General features: G+C 42.2%; 1 protein-coding gene across 1 annotated transcript in view; it reads left to right on the plus strand.

The window, feature by feature from the left end:
* Nucleotides 1-1,347: 1,347 nt before the first annotated feature.
* The window catches only part of NXPH2 (neurexophilin 2), a 105,017-nt gene continuing 79,672 nt past the window's right edge, over nucleotides 1,348-26,692 (plus strand). The window contains exon 1 of the mRNA XM_070423504.1: nucleotides 1,348-1,401. Within this exon, the coding sequence (XP_070279605.1) occupies nucleotides 1,348-1,401 (54 nt within the window). The remainder of the gene's footprint in view (nucleotides 1,402-26,692) is intronic.

Raw genomic sequence — 26,692 nt, forward strand, 5'->3', positions numbered from 1 at the left:
AAACCAAAGCTTCACTTTTTGTTGTGTTTTATTTTTCAAAGGCTGGAAACCAATAGCAATTCCACACCCTTTCCTCAACATGTCTTTCCCCTGTGAAAGCTCTGTGCTTCTGGGTGTAGGAACTAGGTTTGCTTTGCTTATTCTATTGAAGCAGCTGCCTAGGGACTCACCCCTGGAGAAGTGACTACCTCTCCGGACCTTGGATGTCCCATCTGTTCAATAAAGGGGCCGATGGGCGATGTCTACATCCTCACCCACCGCAAACGTGGGAGTCCGCGAGCCACACTGACTTTTCACTTTTCTACTCGCGTGTCCAGCACAGAGATAGTTAACGGTTAAGGATCTCTTCGAAGGAGAGTTTATTAACACGGGGCTGAGGATCACCAGCAGCAGGTTTGCCACCTCACCACGCCCCTCTCCAAGAGGGAGGTTGCAGAGGGGTCTCCTCTATCCGCTCCTCCCTCGCCGGGCACCGGGTCCTCGCAGCTCCAGCTCCGCGGGTCTCCGGGACACCCAGCTGTCTCTACAATTCTCTCACCCGAGGGAGCCAGGACGCCACTCCTGGCTCACGGTCCTGCCGCTGCCCCACCTCCAGGTCCCTCCTGGCTCCCACTGTTTCCACTTCCGAGATCCTTGCAGCCGCGCCAGAGCCACTCTGCACCCCTTGCTCGGCGCTCTCCCAGGCAGGGCTGTCTAGGAGCGGGCGCTCTCCGGGGGTCCCAGCTCCAGCCCGGCTCCCAGCCCCAGCCTTTCCAGTTCGCAGCCCCCACACCCTGCCGCGCCCAGGACCCAGCCTTCGCCCCCCCCACCCCGCCCCCTAACTCCCCAGGTGCTCTCCGGGACCCTCCTTCCCGCATCCTCGCAAGGAGACCTCCCCGCTCTCACCGCCCAGAACAGCGAGCGGGTTAGCAGGAGGGCGCCAGCCACCCAGCCCGGCCCTCTGCTGGGCAGGGGCGGAGGAGGCACCGAGCCTCGCCGGGCGCCCGGCGCGCTCAGCTCGGACCCGCACCCGCACCCGCACACGCACGGCGAGACCGGATCCCTGAGCAGCCTCGCGCGGGAACCCGGCACCCAGGCGCCCGCCACGCCGCCTCCAGCCGGCGGACGCCGCGGACGCTCCCCCAGACCCAGATCCCCTCCAAGGAGGGGCGCGCGCGGGGCCCGACCGGAGCGCCGCCCTCCCCTCCCGCCCGCCCACCGGCCCGCGCGGCGGGGCGCGGCGCTGCGCTCGGATCGGGAGGGAAGCGCGCGCGGTGGCCCCGGCGCCTCAGTCGGTCCCCCGAAGTGGAGATGCGCCAGAGGCCGGCGCGGGCGCGCAGCTCCTAGGACGCCGCGCCAGCCGGCACCATGCGCCTGCGGCCGCTGCCCCTCGTCGTGGTCCCCGGCTTTTTGCTGCAGCTGGTGAGTGCCCGCCGCGCCCGCCGGGACGCGTTTCGGCGGGAAAACCGCACGGGCGGCCGATCGGCAGCGGAGCCGCGGGCTGCTCGGACCCGGGGCTGGGAGAGCGCGCAGGGGAGAGAGTTGGGGGGTGCCTCTCGGAGTTGGAGGTGAGAGTCGGGGTTGCAGTGGAGGGACCGCCGGGCAGGTGAGGGCGTAGCGAGGGTCGGGACTTGAAGGCTGGGGGGTAAAGTCGGCGGAAAGTCGCCGGGAAGCAGGCGCGAGGGGAGCCGGAGGTTTGTTGAGAAGCGGCCGCGAGGGGTGGAGGGGAGAGGGATGTGGTGAGGATGGGCCGACAGACCTGCCTCCAGCCCAGAGCGAGGGGCTTGGTGGTTCTTATCCTTCACGTGGGGTTTGCCCGGATGCCCGCAGACACTGCTCCCAAACCACTGCCTCGTGCATCCCCCTTACGCGGCCAGTTAGTGGCACCTTTCTGGGGGGAAACTCGGCTAAAAGACCGACTGGGGTGGGGGGCAGACTGCATTTCTCTTCCCTTTGCATCTGGTGCTGGTGCTGGCTGCGACGCGGGATGTAACTTTCACACCCAACTCCGCGCAGAGCCCCTCTGGCATCTGTACGCCGTATGTATGCCCCCCAAGACCTTTCCTGCCGGGTCTGGGCGGCTCGGCTCCGGGGCGCCGAGGGAGGGTATTAGGAGGTGAGTCAGGGTCTCCCGCCAGGCAAAGGCGACTGTGGGCATTGTATCTCATTGCTCTTTGCCCTCACCCCCCCCCCCCCGCCCCCCGCCGTGGCGCCCAGTTTCCTCCTTCTGAAATATACCTGTGCACTGTGTGTACTGCTAGTTAATTACATTCGCGGGAGATCCCCGAATAAGACCTCCAGGAAGACAACTTTTAAAGTAAAATCGCAGAAGGGGACTACTTGGGCTCGGTCTGCGTCTGTGATGGATTCCTCCTGCTTTGCTGGCACCGGTCTTGACAGGGTGCTGTTGGGTTTTCTCCAGATGCACGGTTTCTTGGGCGCTCATACAGGAGACAGTTCGCTCCGGGCTGTGAAAGCAAGATAAGAAACCCAAGCACTTAGAGAATGACGATCCCTCCCTCCCTCCCTCCCTCCCTCCCTCCCTCCCTCCTTCCTTCCTTCCTTCCTTCCTTCCTTCCTTCCTTCCTTCCTTCCTTCCTTTTTTCCTTCCTTTTCTTTCCTTCCTTTTCTTTCCTTCCTCTTCTTTCCTTCCCCTTCCTTCCTTCCTTCCTTCCTTCCTTCCTTCCTTCCTTCCTTCCTTCTCTTTCCTTCCTTTTTTCCTTACTTCCTTCTCCTCTATCTCCTTCTATTACGTATTTTCAGGGAAAGATCAACTAACTTATGAAAGTTTCTTTATGAAATGTATGATATTGGAGAGGCAGAGATACTTTGCAAGTTTTGAGGGTGGAAGAGACTCCAAAAGGTCTTAGAAAGGGAGACGTTGCTGCAAGGAAAGGCCAGTCCACTCTTGTTACATGGGAGTTAGCGTCACCTGCTCAGCATTAACCAGGAAAGTCTTCACTGGCATCAAGAAGAAATGCTGCGACGCTCCAAAGTGTCCTTGAGTGAACCAGCACATACTGTCTATATGCAACGCTGCATGTTAAAGTAAATGTTACATTTAAGTCAGGCATTATGCAAGCAACATATATGTCACATTAGTCTTTAGCATCACTTGCTTTTAAAAATGTTTACTCTTGAGTCCAATAAAAGGCGATATAATAGAGCAGTATTTGAATGGTGCATGTAAATAAAATTCTAAAAGCCTGGGGAAATCAGGGACTTAGGGAGGGTCTTCAGAACATCTTCATGAATATCTGAGTCCATTCATTTAATTTCGCATTTAGTGGCCATGAACTGTGTTTCTGTTCCACTGTATTAGGCTCTTAAAGATGAGGCGATGTATTTCAGCATGTGTTAGGAAAAAGTTCTCCTCTCAGGTACCATATTGCAAATATTGGATTTTTTCTACACCTCCATAGTCAATAAGGAATAGGAACTACATCGTGAAGGTATTGCATACACTCCTGAAGAGCTGGATTCTAATATTGCAGCACGGATTGATTGATTCGTTTTTAAGGAAGCTTGTGTCAAATTCTAATCCATTTTGGATTGTGCTTGGGTTGTAATGTTTTTGCTCCGGGAGCACTTTATCACGGTGAGTGAGGTGGGGAGCTGCAACTGTGTGATAAGCGCACATCACGTACGCTGCCATCTTTCTGGACAATAAAGGCTGTTTACATTGCCCACGTTCTTAGAGCTGTTTCCAGCCTTACAACTCCAGGGGTTAGGGTCTGCGGGGGAAGGGGAGATGCTGGGCAGGGTAGGTCTACATTAAAACACCCCCAGTCCCACCATGTGCCCCGCCCCAGCAAGTACCAAGAAGGACAAGTCATACTTTGGCCCTTCAGATGGCTTATAGTTTTATTGTACCCTTTTCAGCTGATATTAAACTTCTTTGCTAAGTCCCAAAAGCAATTGGATAACATGTTTTCATTATTTTAAAACTAGGTTTTTTTTAAAATTTTCAAAGACTTAGTAGATCTGTCCTCGTAGGCAAAATGCAGGGGTGAGATTGAGTTATTGTTGGAAGTGGATTTTACTTTTCTGCCCGCACTGCCAGCCTGAAGAATATACTTTTTAAAAATGCTAAATATTTTTAATGAGTAGTGGATTCATTTGGGGATATTGAAATTTAATTTTAAGAAAATTGCCTGTTTCATCTGAAAGCGGCCTTATTCGGGAGTTGGACCCACATAAGTTACTAACCCCATAACACTAGGACAAAAACTGTAATGTTTTTACTTATTTTTGTGATGTTTCAAATTTTTGAGAAGACAATAAACCGAATTGATAAATATTGCAGGTGGCCTATGACATATGTGTGTATGTTACCTGTTTGCCGGGTTTTCCTGGCCTGTGTCTAGTGTTTTACTAGAGAGGTTGCTATACTTAATTAATAGGATTACTACGCACCTGCAAAATTTAAATATCAATCCTGAATGTATTATTTTCTTAGAAATTTTTATTTAGCAACCTATCTGTATAAAAAGATTAACAGTGCATTCTTTCTTTTCTGCCATATAATGAAGAGAAAATTACCATTTGAAATTAATATGATAATAAATTGAGTGCTATTTCATGACATAGTCCAGAGTAAAGACTTCTCCAATGACAACTTCTTACAGATTTGCATAATTTATAACTCATAATATGTGTGGTTTTTGCCTTTAAGTAAAATGCAAATTATGAAAAGATTAAATTAAATGAACGATTAGGTTGACATTAAGACAAAATCTAGCTATGATTTTTAAAATAAGTTCATTATACATTTCTACTTATTTTCCTGTGATATAATGATTAGTTTATAAAGTAAAATAGCAATTAAAAGTAATGCAAGTTAGAAAATGTTGAGGAGACTACAAAATCAAAATACTTATGAAGCAGGTGTTAGAATTCTAAGTTGACTCTCATTACATAGTATCATGCCACATAAACTTAAGGATATTTTTGTTTATCGTAACAAATTAATAATTTTTATATTTGTTTAGTGTGATATTATATCATTTATTTATTGCCAGTTCTGTACAAGACGTGATAGATAACTCATGACTGTTTTTCATTCAAAAATCACAATTTCCCTCATAGAATTTTGATCAATAAACATCAAATCGGTATTTCCCAGTGTAGGATCAATAGTCATCTGTTGACTAGATGTCTGTTCAAAGGAGAAAAAACATCATTTCATGGTTATAATTTAAAGTTGGCTGGGCTTTAAAATTAACTCCTCTTTTAAAGTATCATGATGTTAGGCATTTTTAAAAATGAGAATTAGGGTTAGACATTTAAGTGTTCTATTCCAGCCCCTCACCACCTGGGATAAATTGTGTTCCTTTGGCCTATTCTGAGATTATGTTACCTGGTTCAGTTTTAAATGCCTTCCACACGGGAACTGACTCCTCATGGGAACTTATTTTATAGCTTAGTTCTGGATATTTTTCTTAATTATTTTTTATTGTTTCTGACTAGTGGTCAAAAAGCTAAAGAAGGCAGAAGGCTCTTTTGAAAAAACCTTTTAGAGGTTTTTACATTGTCAGCTTAAAATGTGTAGCACTTGCAAATCGAATGAATTAAGAAATGTTGATATTATAATGTTACCCACCTTTTACCTATTGAAGAGCTAATCAATACATTTTTTCATGATTTAGTCATTTAGTAGCAGCAATCAAAGATGAGTGTAAATGTGTCACAGGTTTGTGGTTTTGTAAAAGCTCTAGGACTGTCTTACTGTTTACATATTCTGCAGACTTCTTTACCTGAAGCTTTGCTGGGTAAGATTTGAAAAAATAATTACAGCCGCACAGTCAAGTGCTTCCAGTTAGGGCTGTGTCAGCGTTTCTGTAAAGAATCTCATTTCTATCTTAGCCATAAGCATTATTGCCAGTTAGAAGCTGGCATTTAATATCTTGATTTGAGAGTCAATTACTTTAAAGCTGCTTTAAAAAATTGGTCCAAATGATTTTGAGCACTCACCCATGTGAGGCTACTCTCCAGGTATTATTATAGTACACAGGATGATGATTTAATAAAGTAATTTCTATGTTATTCTTGCACAGTGGTTATAATGTAAATTGTAATATGTTCAAATTGTTTTAAATTATTTTTTCCACTTAACCTTGGTATTGCACCACTGTAAGATTTTTGTAACACTATTTCATCATGAATATTTTTAACTGTGCCAAATTCAGATATCCTAGTCACTGTTTTTATGAGTCTTTGTTATTAAGAACCTATTTGAACTTTTTATTCCTTGTGATATGAACAATGGTGTTGATGACAACTCCATTCTTAGTTCATTATCCTGCTCAATAAAAAGGATCTAAAGCAATTTACAGTATAGATTTCATATTATAGAAAGTATTCTAAGATATTGTTGATTGAAAACTTCCATTTTATGGTATTTTTAATGTATGAAAATCTAGATAAAAACCTTCAAGTAACTGTTTTTTATGCTGTAAGATTAGTATATAGTAAAGAATTCTATTTCGTTAACTACTATTAAAAACAAAAAGTTTTGTTACTCAAATCCAAAAGCCGTAGGATATCTTTTCCTAGACAGATTATTCAATAAATTAAAATAGTTGTCTTTAAAATTGCCATTGTTGTAAATTGTGCCTTTCTTAGATTTATGGACCTATGGAAAGAGAAGTGAGGAGTTTTATGAACTTAAACCACAACGATAATAATGCTGTCTTAGATTTCATATGCTTACATTTTTCAAGTTCTTTCACACAGTTTATCACATACTGTTCTCCAATAAACTACAAGATAGAGAAGGCCATTTTAAATGTTTCCAGGTGTGTGTTGGAAAGGACAATGCATGTAGTGTCAAAAGACCTGGGTTCTTCTCTAGTCCATGTGGGTCAGTAGGTTGGAGCATCCCCATACACTGAGAGGTGGCGGGTTCGATTCCCAGTCAGGGCACATGCCTGGGTTGCATGTTCCATCCCCAGAGGCAACCAGTCAGTATTTCACTTTCATATTGAGGTATCTCTCCCTCCTTCCCTCCCTCTCTCCCTCCTTTCCTCCCTCCCTTTTTCTCCTTCCCTCTCTCTCTAAAACCAATAAAAGCATGTCCTTGGGTGAAGATTAAAAAATGACCTGGGTTCTACTTCTAAATAAATTGCAAATTCAACCAATGGTTACTGACTGTTTTGACCCAGGCCTTACACTGAGTCTTTATGAGGACAGAGCAGTAAACAGAATATAATAGGTTCCAGGGTGTGCATGGGAGGGTGGACATGTGGGTGTGTATGTATCTTGGCAGGTCATGTCACAGCCTTGGACCCCTCATCTGTAAAATGAAGTCATTAGTGATAAAGTAGATGAAAAATTATTTCCAACTTATTCCTTTTTAAACAGTGTTTCTGAATTTTTATTTTTTATGAATTACATCTTAAGTTACAGTACAATTTAATGTCTTTTATACAAACATAATTGCTTTAAATATAAATTTTACATGGAGTTTATACTGTTAACCACATCAGAAATGGCATTATATGTTTAGAGGTAGATTTAAAACTGCAAAACTGCTTAATTTTATCCCTGATTATATAAAAGGAAAATTTAGTGATGCTAGGCAAAAGGAATTGACACTTATTTAACACATAAAAAACAAAAATCAATAAAATTTTATTAAAATGGTGCATTCAGGACTTTGCTTCCTCGATGCAATTTTTAAATTGTAAACTAGTAACAATTAAGTCATTGTTTTAATTGAAATAAAAAGTAGATTGGCTTTTACTTAAATTCTAATTATTAAAATAAGGAACATTACTGTTTAATACTATACTTCAACCAGAAAACTAGTATGTGACCTTTGTATGCCTCAGTGGAATTTAGCCTATTTAAATCAGGAATTCTTATAAACTAACTCCAAAGCTTTTAGAAGTTTGGAGGTAGATGGTACAACATTTTTGAAAGAAAACCAACAAATAACTGGTATGTGAGACCCATCAAAGGTAGAGAAAATCGTTAATGTTCTTAACATGAGGAAACAAGCCAACTGAAAGAGCCTGACTCCTGGGTGCAGTCCAGCTATGCTTTAAACAATGTAAATGTCTTTAAAAATCAACCTTGACTGTGTGATATTGCTGTTTTTGGCCAAATAAGTGATTCTAAGGTCATTAAAAACACTCGTGTAAATCTCTTCATGCAAGAATATATAAAATTGTGACTTTCAAACATTGTCATAAATACTGACCATTTTAAAATCTCATCTGTTTTACCCTTAAGTTACATAGATGTATATTTAGTCAATCAAAACAGTAGGTAGCTAAAGAAATAGTCTAGATTGTGCCGAGCTGGCACCGCCACAGGTGAACCTGAGAGAAGGCGGTGAAGGATTTAGAAAAGACAGACAAGAGAATAAAGCCGGGGTTAGGTGGGACACTGCCCTCTCTGATGGAGAGACAGCGCCTCTGCCTGTAAGTCGAGTCTTCATTTTATAGCCAGATGCCACGAGACAAAGTAAGGGCGTGGTTACAACATTGTTAAGGGTTTCGAATCTACTCAATTACATGCATCTAATCAAGCTTTTTTTTACTTGCTGCACCTCCTACAGCCCATATCACTCAGCCACGTGAGACCACAGGTTCGGACCCTAAGGTCAAGTTTACAACTATAGCCTTTGGCTGTAATTGTGCTGGGACTCGCACATGGCTTTGCCATCAGAGGATCGTGCCCAGGCTTGAACCTGTCCAAATGCTGTAGCTTCTCCCCACACTAGATTATTTGAGGGGAGAGACTGCATGTGTAATTTACATGGTTTTTAAAAGCCCATGTGATTTCCATTCCAGAATTCTATCTCCCACCTTTGTGTGTATGTGGCTTAGTCAGTGAAAGCAGTTGCTTATGAAAATCTGCACAGTATTTAGAAGGAATTATGGATACAAGCGAATAAGGACTCCCACCAACCTCATAACATTCTGTAGTAACGATCATTTTCCTGAATAAAGTTTTGCATTTGGGTAATCCAGAAATAAGACATTGGGGATCAGTGTAAGGAACATGGTCACAGAAATGAAAAGGGAGGTGAAGTTTCCAAAGGTGTGCACTCCATAGGGGTGCTCCCCTGTTGATGACTTCCAAATTGGCACCCCAGTTCCTACCCTGTCGTTCTGGCTCCAAGGCCACATCGCCATAGCTTACTGTTCATTGTTACCTGGATGTTTTACTACCAAAGCCACACACATCCTCCTGAACAAGTGCTTCCAACATTCGTGGATTCAGATCTTGAAGTTACCACCTCCTCCTTTTTAATCTGGTATCTTTGTGTCCAGACAAGTGACTTGGTATAAAAATTCTTCCACGTGTGCAATCATGTGGTTCATCTTCACATTGGCTCTGAAAGGTAAACAGAGCAGTTATTGCATCGATTTTGCAGGTGAAGAAACAAAGCACTGAAGGTTTCAGAGCTGGACTGTAGACCACACAAATGGGGACACTTGAGTTGCCCATCCAGCCCAGTCCTTAGGTCAAGACAGCACCCATTTGTGACAGAACATTGTGAGACCCATCATTGATACCCAGAATGGTGGGCTATGCTGAGGTGGAAACCTCAGCTCATTCATTTTAGGAATGTGTTCAACAAGTTTGTCATCAAATCAAACAAGTTAAACAGAACAAACGGATTCTGGGAATGTGCTCCTTATTTAGGAGTTCTATTTAGAATTTAGTCTCACCGAGTTTGAAGCCCAGTGCTCCAGCTTCTTTGTAGTTTGAAGGGTAAGTTGATGGCAAGTAATGTGGTTCCACTTAGGACCAGCAGAGGATTTGAGAGTTCCCCTGATTTCTCAAGATAGCACCCTCTACCACTTCAGATTAAAATCATGGGCCTGGCCCGACATGGACAAAAAGAGAGAGAGAAAGGCCCTAATTTCTAATAAGGGCCATGTAATTCTTATTTTCTAAAGGGCAGGTGCGGACTCTCTGGTGGGGGGAGGCCATCTATTACTGCAGGAGCTCACACATGTGCAGACCTTGTGAGTGTTCATGTACAGTTTTGCTTTACCGGTAACATACTTGTTCTTGCTCTCACACTCTCTCCCTTTCTTACGGTTTATGAAAATATGTATCTTATTATACAGGTAGTATATGATAGTGGATGTTACTGGCTCTCTACTCAAGTCTTTTTTGGACCTCTTTTTGGCATTTCTATGCCCCCTTTTGCGTTTTTATTTTACTACTAGGCGCCTGTGACTTTCCTTCAGAGGATGCCCTCAGGTGTTGGATGCACCTCGCCAGAAAGCACTCTGCTTCCTTCCCTCCAGGGTGGTTCCTGACACATGACTAATGGGGGCCAGGATGAGAAAAGCCCTGCTCCTTTGCTCCCAGATTTAACTAATACTCTGGAGGGTCCCCGTGGGAGGAGGCTGACGCTACCCTCAAGGGGACGTGGCCTGACATCACACATTTCCATGACGTCCTCCCATTCTGTGCCCTACTGCCCCACGCTGTAGCAGACGTCTCTGGAGCAGTTCATTATAAATCATTTGCACTCAAACACCAGTCTGGGCGGGTGTCTGCTTCTGGCGAACCCAACCAGAGATTTTTGTTTATTATTTTTAAATATTCAGAAATGTTTATAATAGCCATTCTCACCCCTGCCTGTTCACAGTAAGAGGTATTCACTGTTAATAGTTTAACAATGTGTATCATTCCAGAAATTATGGCTATGTATGCTTTTATCATCATTCTTATATCAGCACAACATAATGTTCTATAACATCTACACTAATAAAAGAGAGACATGGTAATTAGCGTATGACCGCTACCTTCCCATTGGCTAATCAGCATATGCTTATGCAAATTAACTGTCAGCCAAGATGGCCGCCGGCAGCCAGGCAGCTGGAAGCAAACATGAGGCTTGCTTACTCCAGGGACTGCAGACTCCAACGTTCCCCGCCTGACTTGCCGGCCTCTGAGCTGGCAGTTTGAAACATTCTATCAAATATAGGCCGGGATCTCAGAGCTGGAGTTATACATTGTTTCGATTATAGAACCGAAACAAACCAGATACCTGCTCTCAGAGCTAGAGCCAGAGCTAAAGCTGGCCCAGAATAAAATAAAAAAAAGGAGCGGTTGGGAGCTTCAATCAACAACCACCAGCCTGAAAGCAGCCCTCAGCTCCTCACCCAGACTGGCCAGGCACCCCAGTGGGGACCCCCACCCTGAAGGGTGTGTGACCAGCTGCAAACAGCCATCATCCCCTCATCTAGGCTGGCCAGGCACCCCAGTGGGGACCCCCACCCTGATCCAGGAAACCCTTCAGGGCAATCCAGCCGGCCCCCAGGATCAGCGTGACAGGGGGCAGCGCCCAAACCCCCTGATCGCCCTGCGGCTCTGTGTGTGACAGGGTGCGGCGCCCCAACCCCCCCCTCCCCCACGGGCCCTGCTCTGTGTGTGACGGGTAGAGCCATAACCTCCCCATCAGTCCTGCCCTGAGTGTGAGAGTGGCGGCGCCCCAACCCCCTGATGGGCCCTGTTCTGTGCGTGACAGGGGGGAGCTCCTCAACCCCCTGATGGGCCCTGCTCTGTGCATGACGGGGCAGCGCCCAACCCCGATTGGCCTTGCTCTGTGCGTGACAGGGTACGGAGCCCCAACCCCCCTGATGGTCCCTGCTCTGTGATGACAGGGGGCAGCGCCCCAACCCCCTGATTGGCCCTGCTCTGTGCGTGACTGAGGGTGGCATCGCAACCTCCCCATCGACCCTGCCTTGAGTGTGACAGGGGGCGGTGCCCCAACACCCCAATCGGCCCTACCCTGAGCGTGACTGAGGGTGGCATCGCAACCTCCCAATCTGCCCTGCTCTGTGCATGACAAGGGGCGGCGCCCCAACTCCCCAATCGGCCCTGCTCTGAGCCTGACCAGGGGCTGCACTTAGGGATTGGGCCTGCCTTCTGCCACCGGGGAGCAGGCCTAAGCCAGCAGGTCATTATCTCCCGAGGGGTCCCAGACTGCGAGAGGGCACAGGCCGGGCTGAGGGTCCCCCCCCCCCCCCCCCCCAGTGCACAAATTTTTGTGCACTGGGCCTCTAGTAGTTTAATATAATAATATATTGTGGCCATTTTAATACAATGTAGAATAATTCATATCTTTGAGAAGCCTTAGTATTTCATGGCATTGATGAGCCATAATCATTTAATCAGTCCCTTATTAATTTTCTAATTGTGTTGAAGTATTTAAAAAATTTTTAATCTATAAAATGAATTCAGAAAATTGAAAATACTAATCCAGTGCTGGGAATATACAATATTAATTTAGATAAATATAAATTTTCCCTGAAATGCAGTACCACTTACAGTGTATATGCATACCTATATCTTTATCCAGATAGTGTATTTTAAAAATTTTGCCAATTTGTTAGAGAAAAACACCTCATTATTTTAAAAAATCCTATAAAGCCCAGCCACAGTGGCTCAGTTGGTTGAGCGTAGCCCCTGTACTGAAAGGTTGCGTGTTTGATCCCCAGTCAGGGAGCATACGGAAGGCTACTGATCTATGTTTCTCTCTCACATTGATGTTTTCTTTCTCTCCCTCTTTTCTCCCTTTTCTTATCCCTTTCTGTCTCATCCCCCATCCCTTCTTTCGGGTGAGGTTTTAAAAAGAAATGTACTATATATAACTTAATAGGAAGGTGAAGTGTGTTTTCATAATTAATAACAATTTGTGTTCCTTACTTTGTGATTTTCCTTTTTAAATAATTCCCCATTTTTAATTCATTTTTTCTACAGCCTTTAAACTTCTAATTACATTTTATATTATTCTCGCACAATTGTTTATTTAATTATTCCTGAATACTTTATGTATTATGGCATTGTTGTGGATACCATTTCTATGCCTGACATTTAAAAATTATTTTTTTCTGGAATATGAGGAAAGCTATTTATTTTAGTACATTTGTCTGTATCAGTTCTATTTCTGAACTGGATTATTAGTTTTAATAATTTTTAATTGGATTCTTCTGGGTTTATATATAGACAATCATATTATCTATAAATAATTTTATATTTGTTCTTCGTATTGAACTTTTATGACTCTTAAATTCAAATTCATTCTGCCCATGTACTGGTTAGAACCTTCAAAATATTATTGACTAACACTGTGAAAGTGGATTTTTTTTATGATTCCAACTTTAAACTTTACTAAATATGATATTTGCTTTTCATTTCTAATAAATAATCTATCAAGTTAAGAATGTACTTTTTCCATATTAGAATAAATCTGTGTTGATCATAGAAGTTGATTTCAGGTACATTTTTATCATTCTTCAAAATGGTGTTATGTTTTTAAAATGTTAATTTGTTTATATTTATTTATAATAGGTTTCCTAAAATCAAGCTGCTTAAAACAAAGTTAAACTATCTATGTTTTAATACATTGATAAATGTGTTTTTATGTTTAGTATTTTATTTAGGAACACTGATTCTATACTCATAAGTGAAATATAGCATTGTGAAACATCAGGTTTTGCCTCGGGATTATTCTAGGATCACAATTAGAAAAAAATCTGTTTTTCCCCCTCAATTCTGGGAGAAGTTAAAATAATTAAGAATTGTTTTTCCCTTGGAAATTTGTTGGGAATCATTTGAGTCATTTTCTTTTAGGCAAGGAGACCTTTTATAAACATTTCATTTCCTTTATGGTTACTTATCCATTCAGACATTTTTCTTCAACCTTTATGGAATTCCTCTTATTAATTTTAAAATAAAATTATGCATTATTTGTGTATCTTCAAATTTATTTAGCATACATTTGTATATACTATTATCTTGATTTAAAAAAATTTACTCCATTCCTGTGAATTAGATTCCCCATATTTCCTCCCTAGGTTTGTATTAATTGTTTTGGGACAATAGTAGCTAAGGAACTGCCTTTATTCTCTCTACAGGTCTAGCAGTGTAAATAGAAGCTTTCAGCGGCAGATTCCATAGTTAATTCCAATGTGAATGAAGCCTCAGCCCTCTTTCTACTCAATGGCGGACCTTGCAGCATCATGGTAGCTGCCCTAGTTAGTGCCTGTGGGCAAGGCACTTCCAGCTCCACTTGTGCCAAGCTTGGGGATGGGAAGAAGGTACTCTGTGGTGGGGTAAACCCTGGCTTACAGTGCTTACGTGCCTTTGGTTACAGACTGCTGAGCACACTTGGTTTTTCCATCATCTGATTCACTCTTCTTTATATCTTCTAGAGGTTCTCAAATTGTGTTGATTCTTGGCATTCATTCTGGTTTTCACATTCCTAGTTCATTTCCTTGGAAATTTGGGAAAGAGGCAAGGTAAATATATTCACTCAGCTTTCTTTATTGCAACTGGAAATCTTTTAGTCATTTCTGGCTCATCTTTCTTTATCCTCTACAATATCCATTCAGTCACAAAATCCTATGAAAATTTTCTTCCAAATCCTTCTGTAAATTGTCTCTTCCCTCTAGCTGCTGCCATTTCATCACTACAGCAGCCTCCTCACTGGCCGACTTTATTCCAACACGAGCCTTCTAAATTAATTTCACATGTCACAGAATCATCTTTTTTAAATTCTCTTTTATTATGCCACTCTACTATTAAGAATTGGATTGCGATTCCTTTTTTCTTAACACATAGAGTCTACATTTTTCTTTCTGGTTTTTCAGCTTTGAATCTCTCATCCACTATTCATCACTTACTCTTAACTGCAGCCTGGTCTTTATTCTTAATACTCCACAAATACTTCAGAGGACAGGGAAAGCATAGGTCTTGATGTCAAACTGACTTGGTAGTTTTATCTTGAGCATCTTGATGAACCCAATAAATCTCAATTTCAGTTTCTTTCTTCATAAAATAATGGTAATTGTAGCTATCTCTTATGATATTTATATATAAAAATGTAAAACGCCTAGTAGCTAGCATTAGCTTAATAAAGGTCAGTTTTATTTTCACCTGCAACAGCTTAAGTTCTTTGTGTGCAAGCAACAGAAATGGACTCTGATGAACTTAAGGAAGGAATTTGTGAAAATAGGGCAGCTTACAGAAAAAGCTGAAGAATCAGACATTTCTAGAGCAGAATCAAGAGTCTAGATGTCAGGAAAATATCAATTAGCCAAAATGATGAAAATGATGAATAAATACCAAACTGATTTGTTGTTGTTTTTTAAATTTAGGCCTTGTTTCACTTCATTTAAGATGTCATGTTCTGGTTGAGAGAGCCTGTTTGGCTTGGGTCATATGTCTTGGCTTGAGAAGGGTGGGACACTTTGATGAACAGTTCCACATATCTTGAGAAATCAACTGTATGTTCCAATTATAGAAATTTTTATCAAAGTTCTCACTAAAAGAAGACCTCTGTTAGAAAAAGAGACCCAAACACCTACAGAGAATACCAGTTCTAGGTCTTTATGTTATTAATCAGTATGGCCTTTCACTCATAGACAAGCAAAGATCATCAGACACTTAAGAGAACTCATCATCAAAAAGATGGACAAAGAGTAACAGAACCTACCCTGGAGGGAATAAGTAATACAAGGGACATATTTCAATTTTAAAGGTTCCTAATTAGTATTCTCAGAGACAAGAAGATATTGCATCCTGAAAAGACAAGCAGGCTGCATCCTGAAGAAAGAGCAACAAGGTGATGAGAAAGAATTCTTAGAAATGAAATATATGACTGACAAAATTTAAAAGTCAGGGAGAAGATGGAAAAGGATAGGGTTAAAGCCCTTGCTGAAGAAGAGGAAGAGAAAATCAGAAAATTGAAAATGGTATTTGGTGCATGCAAGGATCTCGGGGGAGTTACCACTCACTCCATATGGAAAAACCAGGGGTGGATGGGAAGAGATCAATTAAAGAACCTGTATGCATAAATGCATAACCCAATGGACAGTGACAGTAAAGTGGTGAAGGCCTGGGGTGGGAGGCTGGGGGGATGATGGCTAGAAGGGGTCAGTGTGTGTGTATGTGAGGGGGAACAGGATATGTAAAGTTTTCAAGAATAAAGATTAAAAAATAATCCACAGGGAAGTACTTTCTCAAAACAAGAAAGAATAGGGGACCAGGGGCTGGTGTGAGGTACAGTGGTATCTTAGTATGACTCAGAAGAAGTGAAGGAAACTAGAGAGGGATCTCTTAGCCTCTGACTCTGGGTAGGTGTGGGATTTTATTTCGTTTTCTGCGGTACAATCATACTGTGGCTCTAGTGGGAATTCCATTTAAATCATTTCAGTTTTATAAATGCTGTTTATTAGTTTGCTGTGTTTGAAATGCATTTCTATACCCAGCATGAATGATTTACATATAGTTTAAGAATGGAATGTAACTATAATAAATATTAATGACCTAAAATAAAATAAAACTTTGGAGGTAAAGGGAATACAAAAGGTGAGGATAGTCAAGCATGATAATTTTCTTATCTTTCATAGTAAGAAGCTAAGAAGCTGTCTGATGTTAATAAACTAAGAAATAGACTTAAAGGTTTAAAAGCTACCAAATAATAGAATAATTAAAAATAATTCAACAATAAAAATTTAGCATGTGAATTTAACTATTTACCATATCTTTTTATTTCTTCTATTATTTAAATAGATTAGAAAAATAAATTTAAAATAAGCATCTGGAAAAGGCATTTTGATCTTAAAATGTGAGTTCATATTTGTGTATATCTTTTTCTGTAGTGTTTTTGACAAATATTATTTCTATATGAATTTCAAAATAAAGACGCTCTTATTAGCAGGGAGAGCTGTCCGGCAGTGGTAGAAACATGCTTATGAGGCCATGGATTCCCCTCTCTAGGAAATGATGAATGTGCTCCTGACATAGATTGTGGTGACAGTTTTATGGCTGTATACTTGTCTTTAAACTCATTGAGTTGTATATATTAAAAATGTACAGTTTTATATGCCAATCATGCATCAATAAAGTGGTTAAAAAGTGGGTAAGCAGAGGTGATCTGTTGGCTCATGCTGTAGTAGGGCAACATTTCTCAGCCTTCACACTATTGAGTTTGGGGCCAAGTAATTACTTGTGTCGGGGGGGGGTGGAAGGGGGTGAGGGAAGCAGTGTTCTGTGCATTGTGGGATGTTCAGCAGCATCCCTGGCCTCTACCCACTAGATGCCAGTAGCACACTCTCCCAGTTGTGACAACCAAACATGTCCCCCGACATTGACAAATGTCCGCTGGGGAGCAAACACACCCTAGTTGAGAACCACAGCTGTAGAGGATTCTTGGCTGTGAGAAGCTGAACCAAGTGACCTCTTGGGTCTCTCCTAATTAAATGCTTTTGTCTTTGAACTGTTGGGAAGGGGTCAGCATTTTTCACAGACCTAGTTTCTTTCTTAATACTTTTTTTTTTCCATCTCAGGCAAGTTTCCTTCAGTTCAGTTCAATTCAACCGATATGTGTGAGTGCCAACTCTGTGAGGCACTGTGCCCAGTGCACACATCTCTATTTGACAATGTTTCCTTTCTAAGGTAAATGAATGATGAATGATTCTCTTGCTGTCCCTCACCAATGGATAGTCACACATTTTGTTTTGCCTTAGGTACTGTGCAGATCTCACCAATTGTTAGGGATGGCTCAGGGAGTTTTAGTAATGCCTTCAAATTTCCATATTTTAAGACACAGTAATGAGAAAGTACTTTGTAGAACATAGCAAATAAAACAGAAAATAACCATTACAAATAATAGTTGGTTAACAAAAATGTGAGCTAAGTCACACTTGATGTGCACATTTGTGGAAATTAACAATATAGTGGGTTACATTCTTCAAAGAGTTTATCACAAACCCAGATTATATTATGGATATCAAAACTGGAGAGTCCCACTTTTGAGGGGAAAATTTGATTCAGTGTTTTTCCTCTAAGATTTTTAAAGGTAGCTTAAAACTCTTAAGTTCACTCTTAGGAACTAGAATGCATGTCCTTTTTATTGAAAAATTGGGGTTATTCAAGTTTACTGAAATGTAAACTATGTGTTACTCTAATTTTATAAATGGGCTGAATCACTTTCTTCTACATTGGAATGCAGTTTATTGTTGTTGTTTTTTGTTAATCTTCACCCAAGGATAATTTTTCCATTGATTTTTAGAGAGAGTGGAAGGGAGGGAGAAAGAAGAAGAGAGAGAAATAGCGATGTGAGAGAGACACACAATTGGTTGCATCCTGTACACGCCCTGACGGGGCCAGGGATGGAACCTGCAACCCAGGTACATGCCCTTGACTGGGATTCCAACCCACGATCCCTTGGTGCTTGGAGCAATGCTCTAATTACTAAGCAACACCAGCCAGGGCTGGAAGGCATTTTTAATCAAGTTTCTCCTTTGTATCTGTGAAAGTATACTGTGAGAGTTGCATTCTCTCCTCCAGAGATAAACATGGTAAAAAATAAAAAAATGGAATATCTCCTGGTGTCAAAACTTAAAATGTATTTTTGTGAAATTATAGCTTTGCATAAATAATGACCTTACTTATTGGGATAAAGTGAGAGCTACAGTGGACTGTACCTGGGCTGTCACTCTGTCCCTTTATACCATGGAAGGTGAGCCTCGCCATAGGCTCCTGTAGCACATTCTTGCTCCTGCCTTTAGACATACACACATACAGGCCCACAAATAACATTAACCACATCAAAAGTGGTATCTCTTCATTGGCAGGAGGGTGTCTTGTCTCTACCTTGAAAGTTGTAGGCCTATGTTATGCCACTGTCTCTCTCTGTACAAATGCCTAAACAAGCCAGTATTTGATAGACTCTTAACTTTCATCAAAGACTAATGTGGGAAATGGCCACAGGAAAACACTTTTTGGTAACACTTACATTTATACTTTCACTCATCTCTTCATTCAACAGTTAAATGGCTGCTGTAGGCATGGCACTATGCTAAGCTTTTCCTTGAATGTGCTCTTAGGGAACAAAAATATATTTTTTAGATAAAGCAAATACCTTATTTAAATAATATGAGTTTCAACTCAATGTTTCTTTTTTACTTTCCTACTAAGAAGAGCAGAGCTAATTTAGAGCTCAACTGTGACAAAATCCTGTACCTAAGCCCAACTTGTCTCCCATTATATAGTTCTTGATCATGTGAGTATTCTTTTACACATGGTTCTTTTCTATATAGCTTATATCTTGGACCTTGGAGATACTTTTAGAAAGAATATCATCTTAAATGTCTTTGCTGGATCTTCACCTTGCTGCCCTGATGTGCCTGAAATCTGATGGACTCATTTTAATTTCAATTATGTGGGTATGAATTTTCTCTAAAATTTTCCTTCTGAAAATCGAGGTGGTTGGACTCCATGATTTCCAAGTGCTGGTCCATGGGCTACAGCCACAGTGAGAGTATTTTCCATGTTACATCAGTGTGTCTTGGGTAGGGCCAACGCACCAGGTGATGCTGGGACCGGCCAGATTTGGGAAGCCCTAGATCAGACCGTCTCTCAGATGCCCTTTGGATTTATGAATGTATGATGCTGTCAGAGCACTGGCCTCTGGTGGGTGGAATATAAAAACCTGTCTCTAGGGAAAGAGCTGCAGTGGCACTGATCACACTGCCAGGGTCATGGGAGGAGAATGCCTCAGGTCACGAGGGGTTTTCCCAGCTTTTGCAGACTTCTCTCCAAAGGTGTGTTGAGTGGTCCTCTCTGGGCTCCTGCACCCCCAGGGCACACTTCACTGTAGCATTTACCTCATGGCATTGTGATTGTGGGTGCACATCTTATGTCTATTCCACTAAACTCAGTTGAAATCTATGGACATAGAAAATATGGACATCAGTCTCTACACCACAGCCAACCACACAGTAGGCATTTAATAAATGCTCAAATGAATGAATGAATGAACTATTGAAAGAAATAACACAGTAACACCCAGTAGAAAACTACCTGTAACAGATTACAAGGAAGAAGTCTGGGTATGTTTAACCTAAGCCCTTAGTCTGCTAATTCAGTGTCACTGACCTCCTTCAAAGGGTGCCTGGAGCCCCTTCGTTTTGAATTTCTGGATTTATATAGGAAAAGATCTTAACTTTTCTTAATATTGACAATATCATCATAAGTATCCTCTGGGACAAGATTTCTATGCCTAGGTTAAAGAACCGCTCTAAAAGAAACAGTTTGATCTAATTCTATCAAGACTAAGTCTGTTTTCTTCTATTAGGACAAGGAAAAGATATTTACCATAGCCAAGGAACTGGTTGTTTGCCCTTTAGAAGTAAATACAGATAGCCACAAATAAAATTTCATGTTTATTCACAGCCATTTCATAATGCTTTATAATCTCTTCCTATCATTATTATTGACTCAGGTATTTCCAGTGCAATATGCCATGCTGTTGTCCTTTTTAATATATTGATATTTATATAATTACAGAAATAAATAATTAATATAGGAAAATGTATTTCTTTTTAAAAATATATTTTCATTGATTTCAGAGAGGAAGGGTCAGGGAGAGAGATAGAAACATCAATGACGAGAGAGAATCATTGATTGTCTGCCTCCTACACGCCCCATGCTGGGGATTGAGCCTGAAACCCTGGCATGTGCCCTGACCGGGAATTAAACCGTGACCGCTTAGTTCAAAGGCCAACCACTGAGCCATGCCAGCTGGGCAGAAAATGTATTTCTAAAGTTTAAAGTAAATTGTTTGAAAGAAAAATACCTTGAAAATAATGATTTAGACATTTAACAATTTTAAATTTATGATCAAGATTCATAATCTTGTTTGTAATCCTGAGATTTTAGTGCCTTTCTACATTAATCTCTTTAATTTTATGTATTTCTTTTTTGTAAGGTAATGGGTTTAATTTGATGTTATTTATATACTAAGGACACTTTCTTAGTATAGCTTAATTTACTGTCTTTTCAAATTATAATCACTATGCATCAGATTTTTATTTAGTGGGAATCAAGGTGATTATTTTATTATTGAGATTTTTTAAAACTTCAAAGGCCTGATGTAATTTTAATAATTATCACTTTACCTATCAATAAGCACTGTAACTTTTTTTGTAACAGCGAGATATCCCCAAACTCTCCCACCTTCTGTAAAAAGTAAATGTAATGTAAAGTAATGGTGCCCATAAGCAGGTGCGCCCTGACCCGAGGAATCATGCAGAGCTTTGTAGGGATGGTTCCTCTTCTTGTTAAACTAAATAAGCGTATTTTCAGCAGCTCAGGGAGTGGACCTACTTTCAGTTGAAGAGTATTATCAGTAAACATTATGATATAAGTGGAACGAAGGCCACATGCCCCCTCCTGTGTGATAAAGATCTTCCCTCTTTATCTACTGCATCCCCACATGGGCTGGAAGGAACGGTACTTGACGTTTCATCCAGTAACAACTTTTCTTCTGGATTCTGAACAACGAAAATTTAGGGTATAACAAGCTGAACTTCTTATATGTTATACAACATTTAAATGAGTAGACCAAGTAATTGAGCAAATTTCTTCTATAATATTTGGGTTTGACTTGTTTGTCTTTGGATTTATATTGGAGACACGTAGAACCAAAGCAACTGTATCCAAGTTGTTATTAATTGAAATGCCTGCAATGGAAGAAGAGCATTTTATTGTGTCAGCAGTGGGCAAAAGCTGTCATCTTTGTCATCTTTGAGTGTTTTTAATGAGAGATTTGAAGATTTTATATTAAAAATTCTGAGATGCTTCTGGGTAAAGTGTGAATCATGGAGAACGATGCCAGTACTCGGGTGAAATCTGGTTCCTTTGGTGGTGTAACAAAATGGCTCATGTTCTCCTATGACCTCAAGTTGACCTTGATTATATAAAAGAGTAGCTTGAGGCTCTCCTTTGCTGATAGGTCAGGAATAGGCTAGAGCACTACAGAAGAAGCAGAGGTCATGAATTTTGTCTTCACATCTCTCTTCTCCCCCTCTCATACACTTACACCTGAATCTGCTTCCAACAGAAACTCCATCTAAGCTCTTTCTCTGGGGACCCATGTTGTCCTGGAATCTCCATATGCCTGAGTTCTTATCCAGGAAGGAAAGTCTCTAAGTTTCAGTTGTGTCTGACCCTTATGCTACTCTGAGTTTTAACAAGCCTAATCTAGACTTTCCACCTTCGTCACCCTGTGTTCTGAAGAGGAATGATGTTTTGTTTGCTCAGCTCCACTCCCATGCCACCCTCTTTGAACACCTACCAGTACATTCAGACGCCTGGCTTTTCGTTTTCTCCATCTCAGAGCTGCTAGGTTTCTCTTTAGCTGAACCTGCCAACCTTCTTTTTTATCTTCAGATAATACCTACATTTGAATGCCTACCATGAAATACATTTTGCTTTAGATAATGTACTTCAATCAGACTCTTTGAAAGTTAAATATTCACATATCTCCAAGTGGCCAGAAAACCACTCTCCCAACTTTATTTTAGTGAACTTTGGGGGTGGAGGGAGATGTGTCTGGGTACTATAGCCCAAGCCTCCTTTCACAGCTTCAAATGGCACAGAAACTCCCTTAGATTTTCAACATACTCTCTCAGAATAGCAATCATTTCTGTGCCACAGAACATGCGTTAGCTTCTTGCTGAAAACCAACAGGAGGCACAGCAGATGTGTTAGTAAATCACAGAAATTTCAAAACCACAAAGAAACACATCCAAATGCCATTGAAAGGCTGTGATGCATAAATGGAGTATGCCATGATCCCATGATCCCCTGACTATTGGGGACCTGGCCAAGAAACTGGCGGTCAAGGTTACCCCATTGCTAGGACAATTGACAGGCAGAGGTGATTGCTGAGGTGAGGTCATACAGATCAGAGGAAAAATGTTTGGTGTAGGGGTTAGCCATGGACTGCTCTAGTGAACGGATTAGTTGAGGGTAGGCGGAGCACAGACAGGGAAGTCTGGAATGGCCTGGATAGGCTCCAATGGAGGGGAAGGTTGGAGTGAATTGTGGCGGTAGGACAGGCAGGAGGAGAAAAGCTTTGGACCTTTATGGATCTCTGAGCTTCAGATAGAGCCAGCTCCAGCCCTTAAAATCCCCTCAGGATGGATGTGAACCTGCAGCGGTATTACCCAGTTATAGGCTTGTATGTATAGAATCTGGTTGAGTCAGGTGGCTGCTCTTGTCCTAGATATTTGCTTGGCAAAAAGAGCTTCGGCCTTTGTCCTGAGCTCGGTTCCTGTAAAGAATTAAAATTCTTCTTCTCCTGCCAGCATTTGAGTTTTGAAATATGGCCCACATCTGCTCTGACTGAGAACTCTGCCAGCCTGTCCTCTCAGTCCTGAGTCTGGCACATTCATCTAAGAAAGTAGCTCTCAACCTTTAGTGTGCAACCACCTGGGAAGATTGCTAAAAATGCACCTACATGGGCTGCTGCCCGGGGATGGATACCATGTGTTTTAGGTGGGAACCGGGAGCCTGTATTTCAAACAGCATGTAAAGGACTTCTAATGCAGGTTTTAGAAACACGTTGAGAAACAGCGGCGCTCTCCCTCCTGGGAGCATGCCTGTGCTTTCCCCTTCCCCCTCCCCTCCCCTCCCCCCCTCCCTGCCCCAGGCACATTACCATTAGCATCCTCACTTCCAAGCTCCAAGGGCCTCTCCTTTACCTTCATAACTTGTTTCCTAAGCCCATTTCTTCTAAAAATAAATAAATAGACAACTAAAGAAGGAAAGAGAATGGGGAGGCGGGGAGAAACACTAGCTTAAAGGATCTGGTTCTGCTTTGTCTTGTAAAATATTCCTCTAAGAACATTATGGGTTTTAACGATAGACTTAAGGATCTTTTTAAAATTGATTTTTAAAGAGAGAGGGAGAGGGAGAGCGAGAAACATCTATGTGAGGGAGCGTAACATCTATCGGCTGCCTCCTGCAAGACCCTGACCAGAGATCGAGCCTGCAACCCAGGCAGCAAGCACCCTGACTGGGAAGACTTAAGGATCTTGATGGAGGAGTCCAAAGTCGGGATCCTTTTGCAGTGTTTGAGATGTGGTTCCCACATGCTACATATAACTTGTCAGGATTTCACCATTGGCCACCATGTTTGTGTCAGACAGTCCTTCCCATTTCAAAGGGTCAAGCTGAGTGATCTTCAAACCTAAGCCGATATTGAGTATGTGGACAGACTCAGAATATGCTTCAGCGGAAAAGGGAGAATGATTTGTGGATGAGTTTATTATTTCCTTTTAGTAGTTGGGAAGCGGGTAGCCCATTTATCTTACTGCTGTGTCACCTAGATGTACGGGTATTTGTCCAAGGTAAGGTCAGGTTTCTTCATTTTCCCAGTTATTTTTGAGAATGAACAAGTTATAGATGAGTTTTAACTTTCTGAGTTGAGAAAATAGAGTCTTGGAAGCCTTTTTCAGAATGTGGTTGATTTAAACACATTATATAGGAATAGTAGCCCAGCCTAATGGGAAGTTCATGGGGAAGGGAGTCCTGGGAAACATAGACTAGTCAAGGCGACACATTACAAAGCCAAACTGCCATGAATCAGCTTCCGAGGGTCTCACCACTCACCTGAGGATAACTGGGTGAAGCTGCATTGCAGGAAATATAGAGCTAAAGACCATGGACTTCATGGTGACCCCAGCAATACAGAAACTCTGTCCAGCCCATCCAGGAAAAAGGCTGGTCTTGTCTCTTTTTGTAACTCATCCAAACATTGAGAATCTGGCCCACCATAGGCACTGAACTCAATACTGAGATTCAGGAATTAAAGTGATATAGTCCAAGCAATGGTGACTTGTGAGACATAGGTATGGTCAATAGCATGCAAGTAGAAATTTGCTGAGTGTCACTTACAGGAAACCTTTTGCTTTTTCCATTAAAATAGGATAAACGTGGCTGGACTGCCTTTTGTCTTTTGGCATTTTGCCCCTTTTCCACCTTTCCAGCCGGACTATAGACATGTAGCCGGGGGTGCAGCAGCCATCCTGTGAACATGAGGCAGCAGGCATGGGCAAAGTTCCACCTTGAGGATGGCAGAGAGGAATGACGGCAAAGCCTCCATGCCAGCCCTAGCCTGCCTCCAGAGCTTCTTTTCTTGAGTCTCCGCCTCTGTAAGCCACTGCGGTAATCCAACTTTTGTTACTTGAAACCACACACTGTCTTAATTGATACCGGACACTGAAACATTTGTGAAATGCACCACCTTAATAAAAACGACCATTATAAAAAATAGTATGAGTCATTATAAATGGAACCCCCAATGGTTTCAATAAATGAAGAAAGGGAAAAGAAAGAAATATGTCCTTTAAAACCATGCATCAGAGTCTTATGGGATTCAGGAGGAGTTACAAGGAGCTTCAAATGACCATCAATTGCTCCCCCAGCACACATGGCCATACCTTGCTTTGTAACTTGAGGTGGTGGGCACAGTGTCTGCACTTCCAGCGACACGTCATTCCCTCCGAATGGGAGACAAGGATGCAATGTTTGGGAACCACTTCTGAGTGAACTTTTCAAGGTGCTCTTGGTGACGTCCAATTGATGTAAGTATAGACTGATGACTTCAGAATTCTCTAGACGCGGTAAAACATTCAGGAAATAGGTCTAGAAGGCCTCGGTGTCTAATTATGAGTCTTTGAAGTTTGAGACTCTGAAATTTGCAAATGTAAGCATTTGGCTTAACAAACTTAGGATGCTTGACAGTGAGGCAGGGCCTGTTTCAGCCAGAGGCTCCTGTGGGGAGTTCACAGGGTGCGATAGGCAGAGGCAGGAGGCAGGCACAGGAAAAGTCTTGTGCAGGGAATTGTGGATTTGGGGCAGGAAATAGAACTTGAAAACTGAATTCCTATTAACTAGCTGTGTGGCTCTGAGCAAGTCACAATGACACGAAACCTCAGTGTTCTCCCGTGTAATGAACCTCCCTGTTCTTTCCTGTAAATATTATATGAACTTTAAAGTTATGCTCAGACTTAAATTCTATGAATATCTAGTAATTTCACAAGGATAGAGGAATATGGTCCTTTGGGTCAGAGCAGATTTTAAGCAGAGGCCTCCTAGGACCCTGGATAGCTCCTCAATAATGTTATTTAATATTATTATACACTAGAGGCCCAGTACATGAAAATTCATGCACTGGAGGGGGGGGGTCCCTCAGCCTGGACTGCTCCCTCTCACAGTCTGGGAGCCCTCAGGAGCGGGAGGTGGCCCGGCGATCAGGGGAAGGTGACGCCCCATCACACCTTTGCTGCTGCCACTGCCGGCAGCGCAAGCCTAGGCCGGCCCTGGTTACCTGAGCCTCAGGCAGCTCTGGGCGGCTGGGGGGCTGAGGGAACTGAGCGCTGCCATCTTGTGGCTGTGGGCGCCGCCATCTTTGAGGGCATGGCAGTCAATTAGCATATTCCCTCCTTATTGGCTGTGAGCGCCGCCATCTTTGCAGCCTGTCGCTCAGTCCTTTGGTCATCCCTCACTAACCCCCCTGCTGGCCTGGTTGCCCCATGCAGCCTGTTTGGTCATTGGTTCGATTGTTTTGGTTGTGACAGTCGCTTAGGCTTTTATATGTATAGATAGATAATATTTAAAATTAGTGACCAGCTTCTTCAAGAGAGCTGCAGTCTTATTCAGTTATCATTGTTTGTTTTTCTGGAGTTCTCTGTTTAAGGGTTATGACCTCTTTTATAAATTTTAGTCTGTGGATTTAAGAGATGACAGAAACTTCCCTAAAAACTTGAGTGTGTTTGAGAGTCTAATAGAGGCACTCTCTCTTCTCTCATCACACAGCTTGGTGAAAGCCACTCCTGTCACTCAAACAGGACTTTGGGAGAGAGGCCATTGGTACATGTGC

This window comes from Myotis yumanensis, unplaced genomic scaffold (genome assembly GCF_028538775.1).
Source record: "Myotis yumanensis isolate MYYU_CA2020_CCGP unplaced genomic scaffold, mMyoYum1.0.hap1 SCAF_8, whole genome shotgun sequence".
Taxonomy (NCBI): Eukaryota; Metazoa; Chordata; class Mammalia; order Chiroptera; family Vespertilionidae; genus Myotis; species Myotis yumanensis.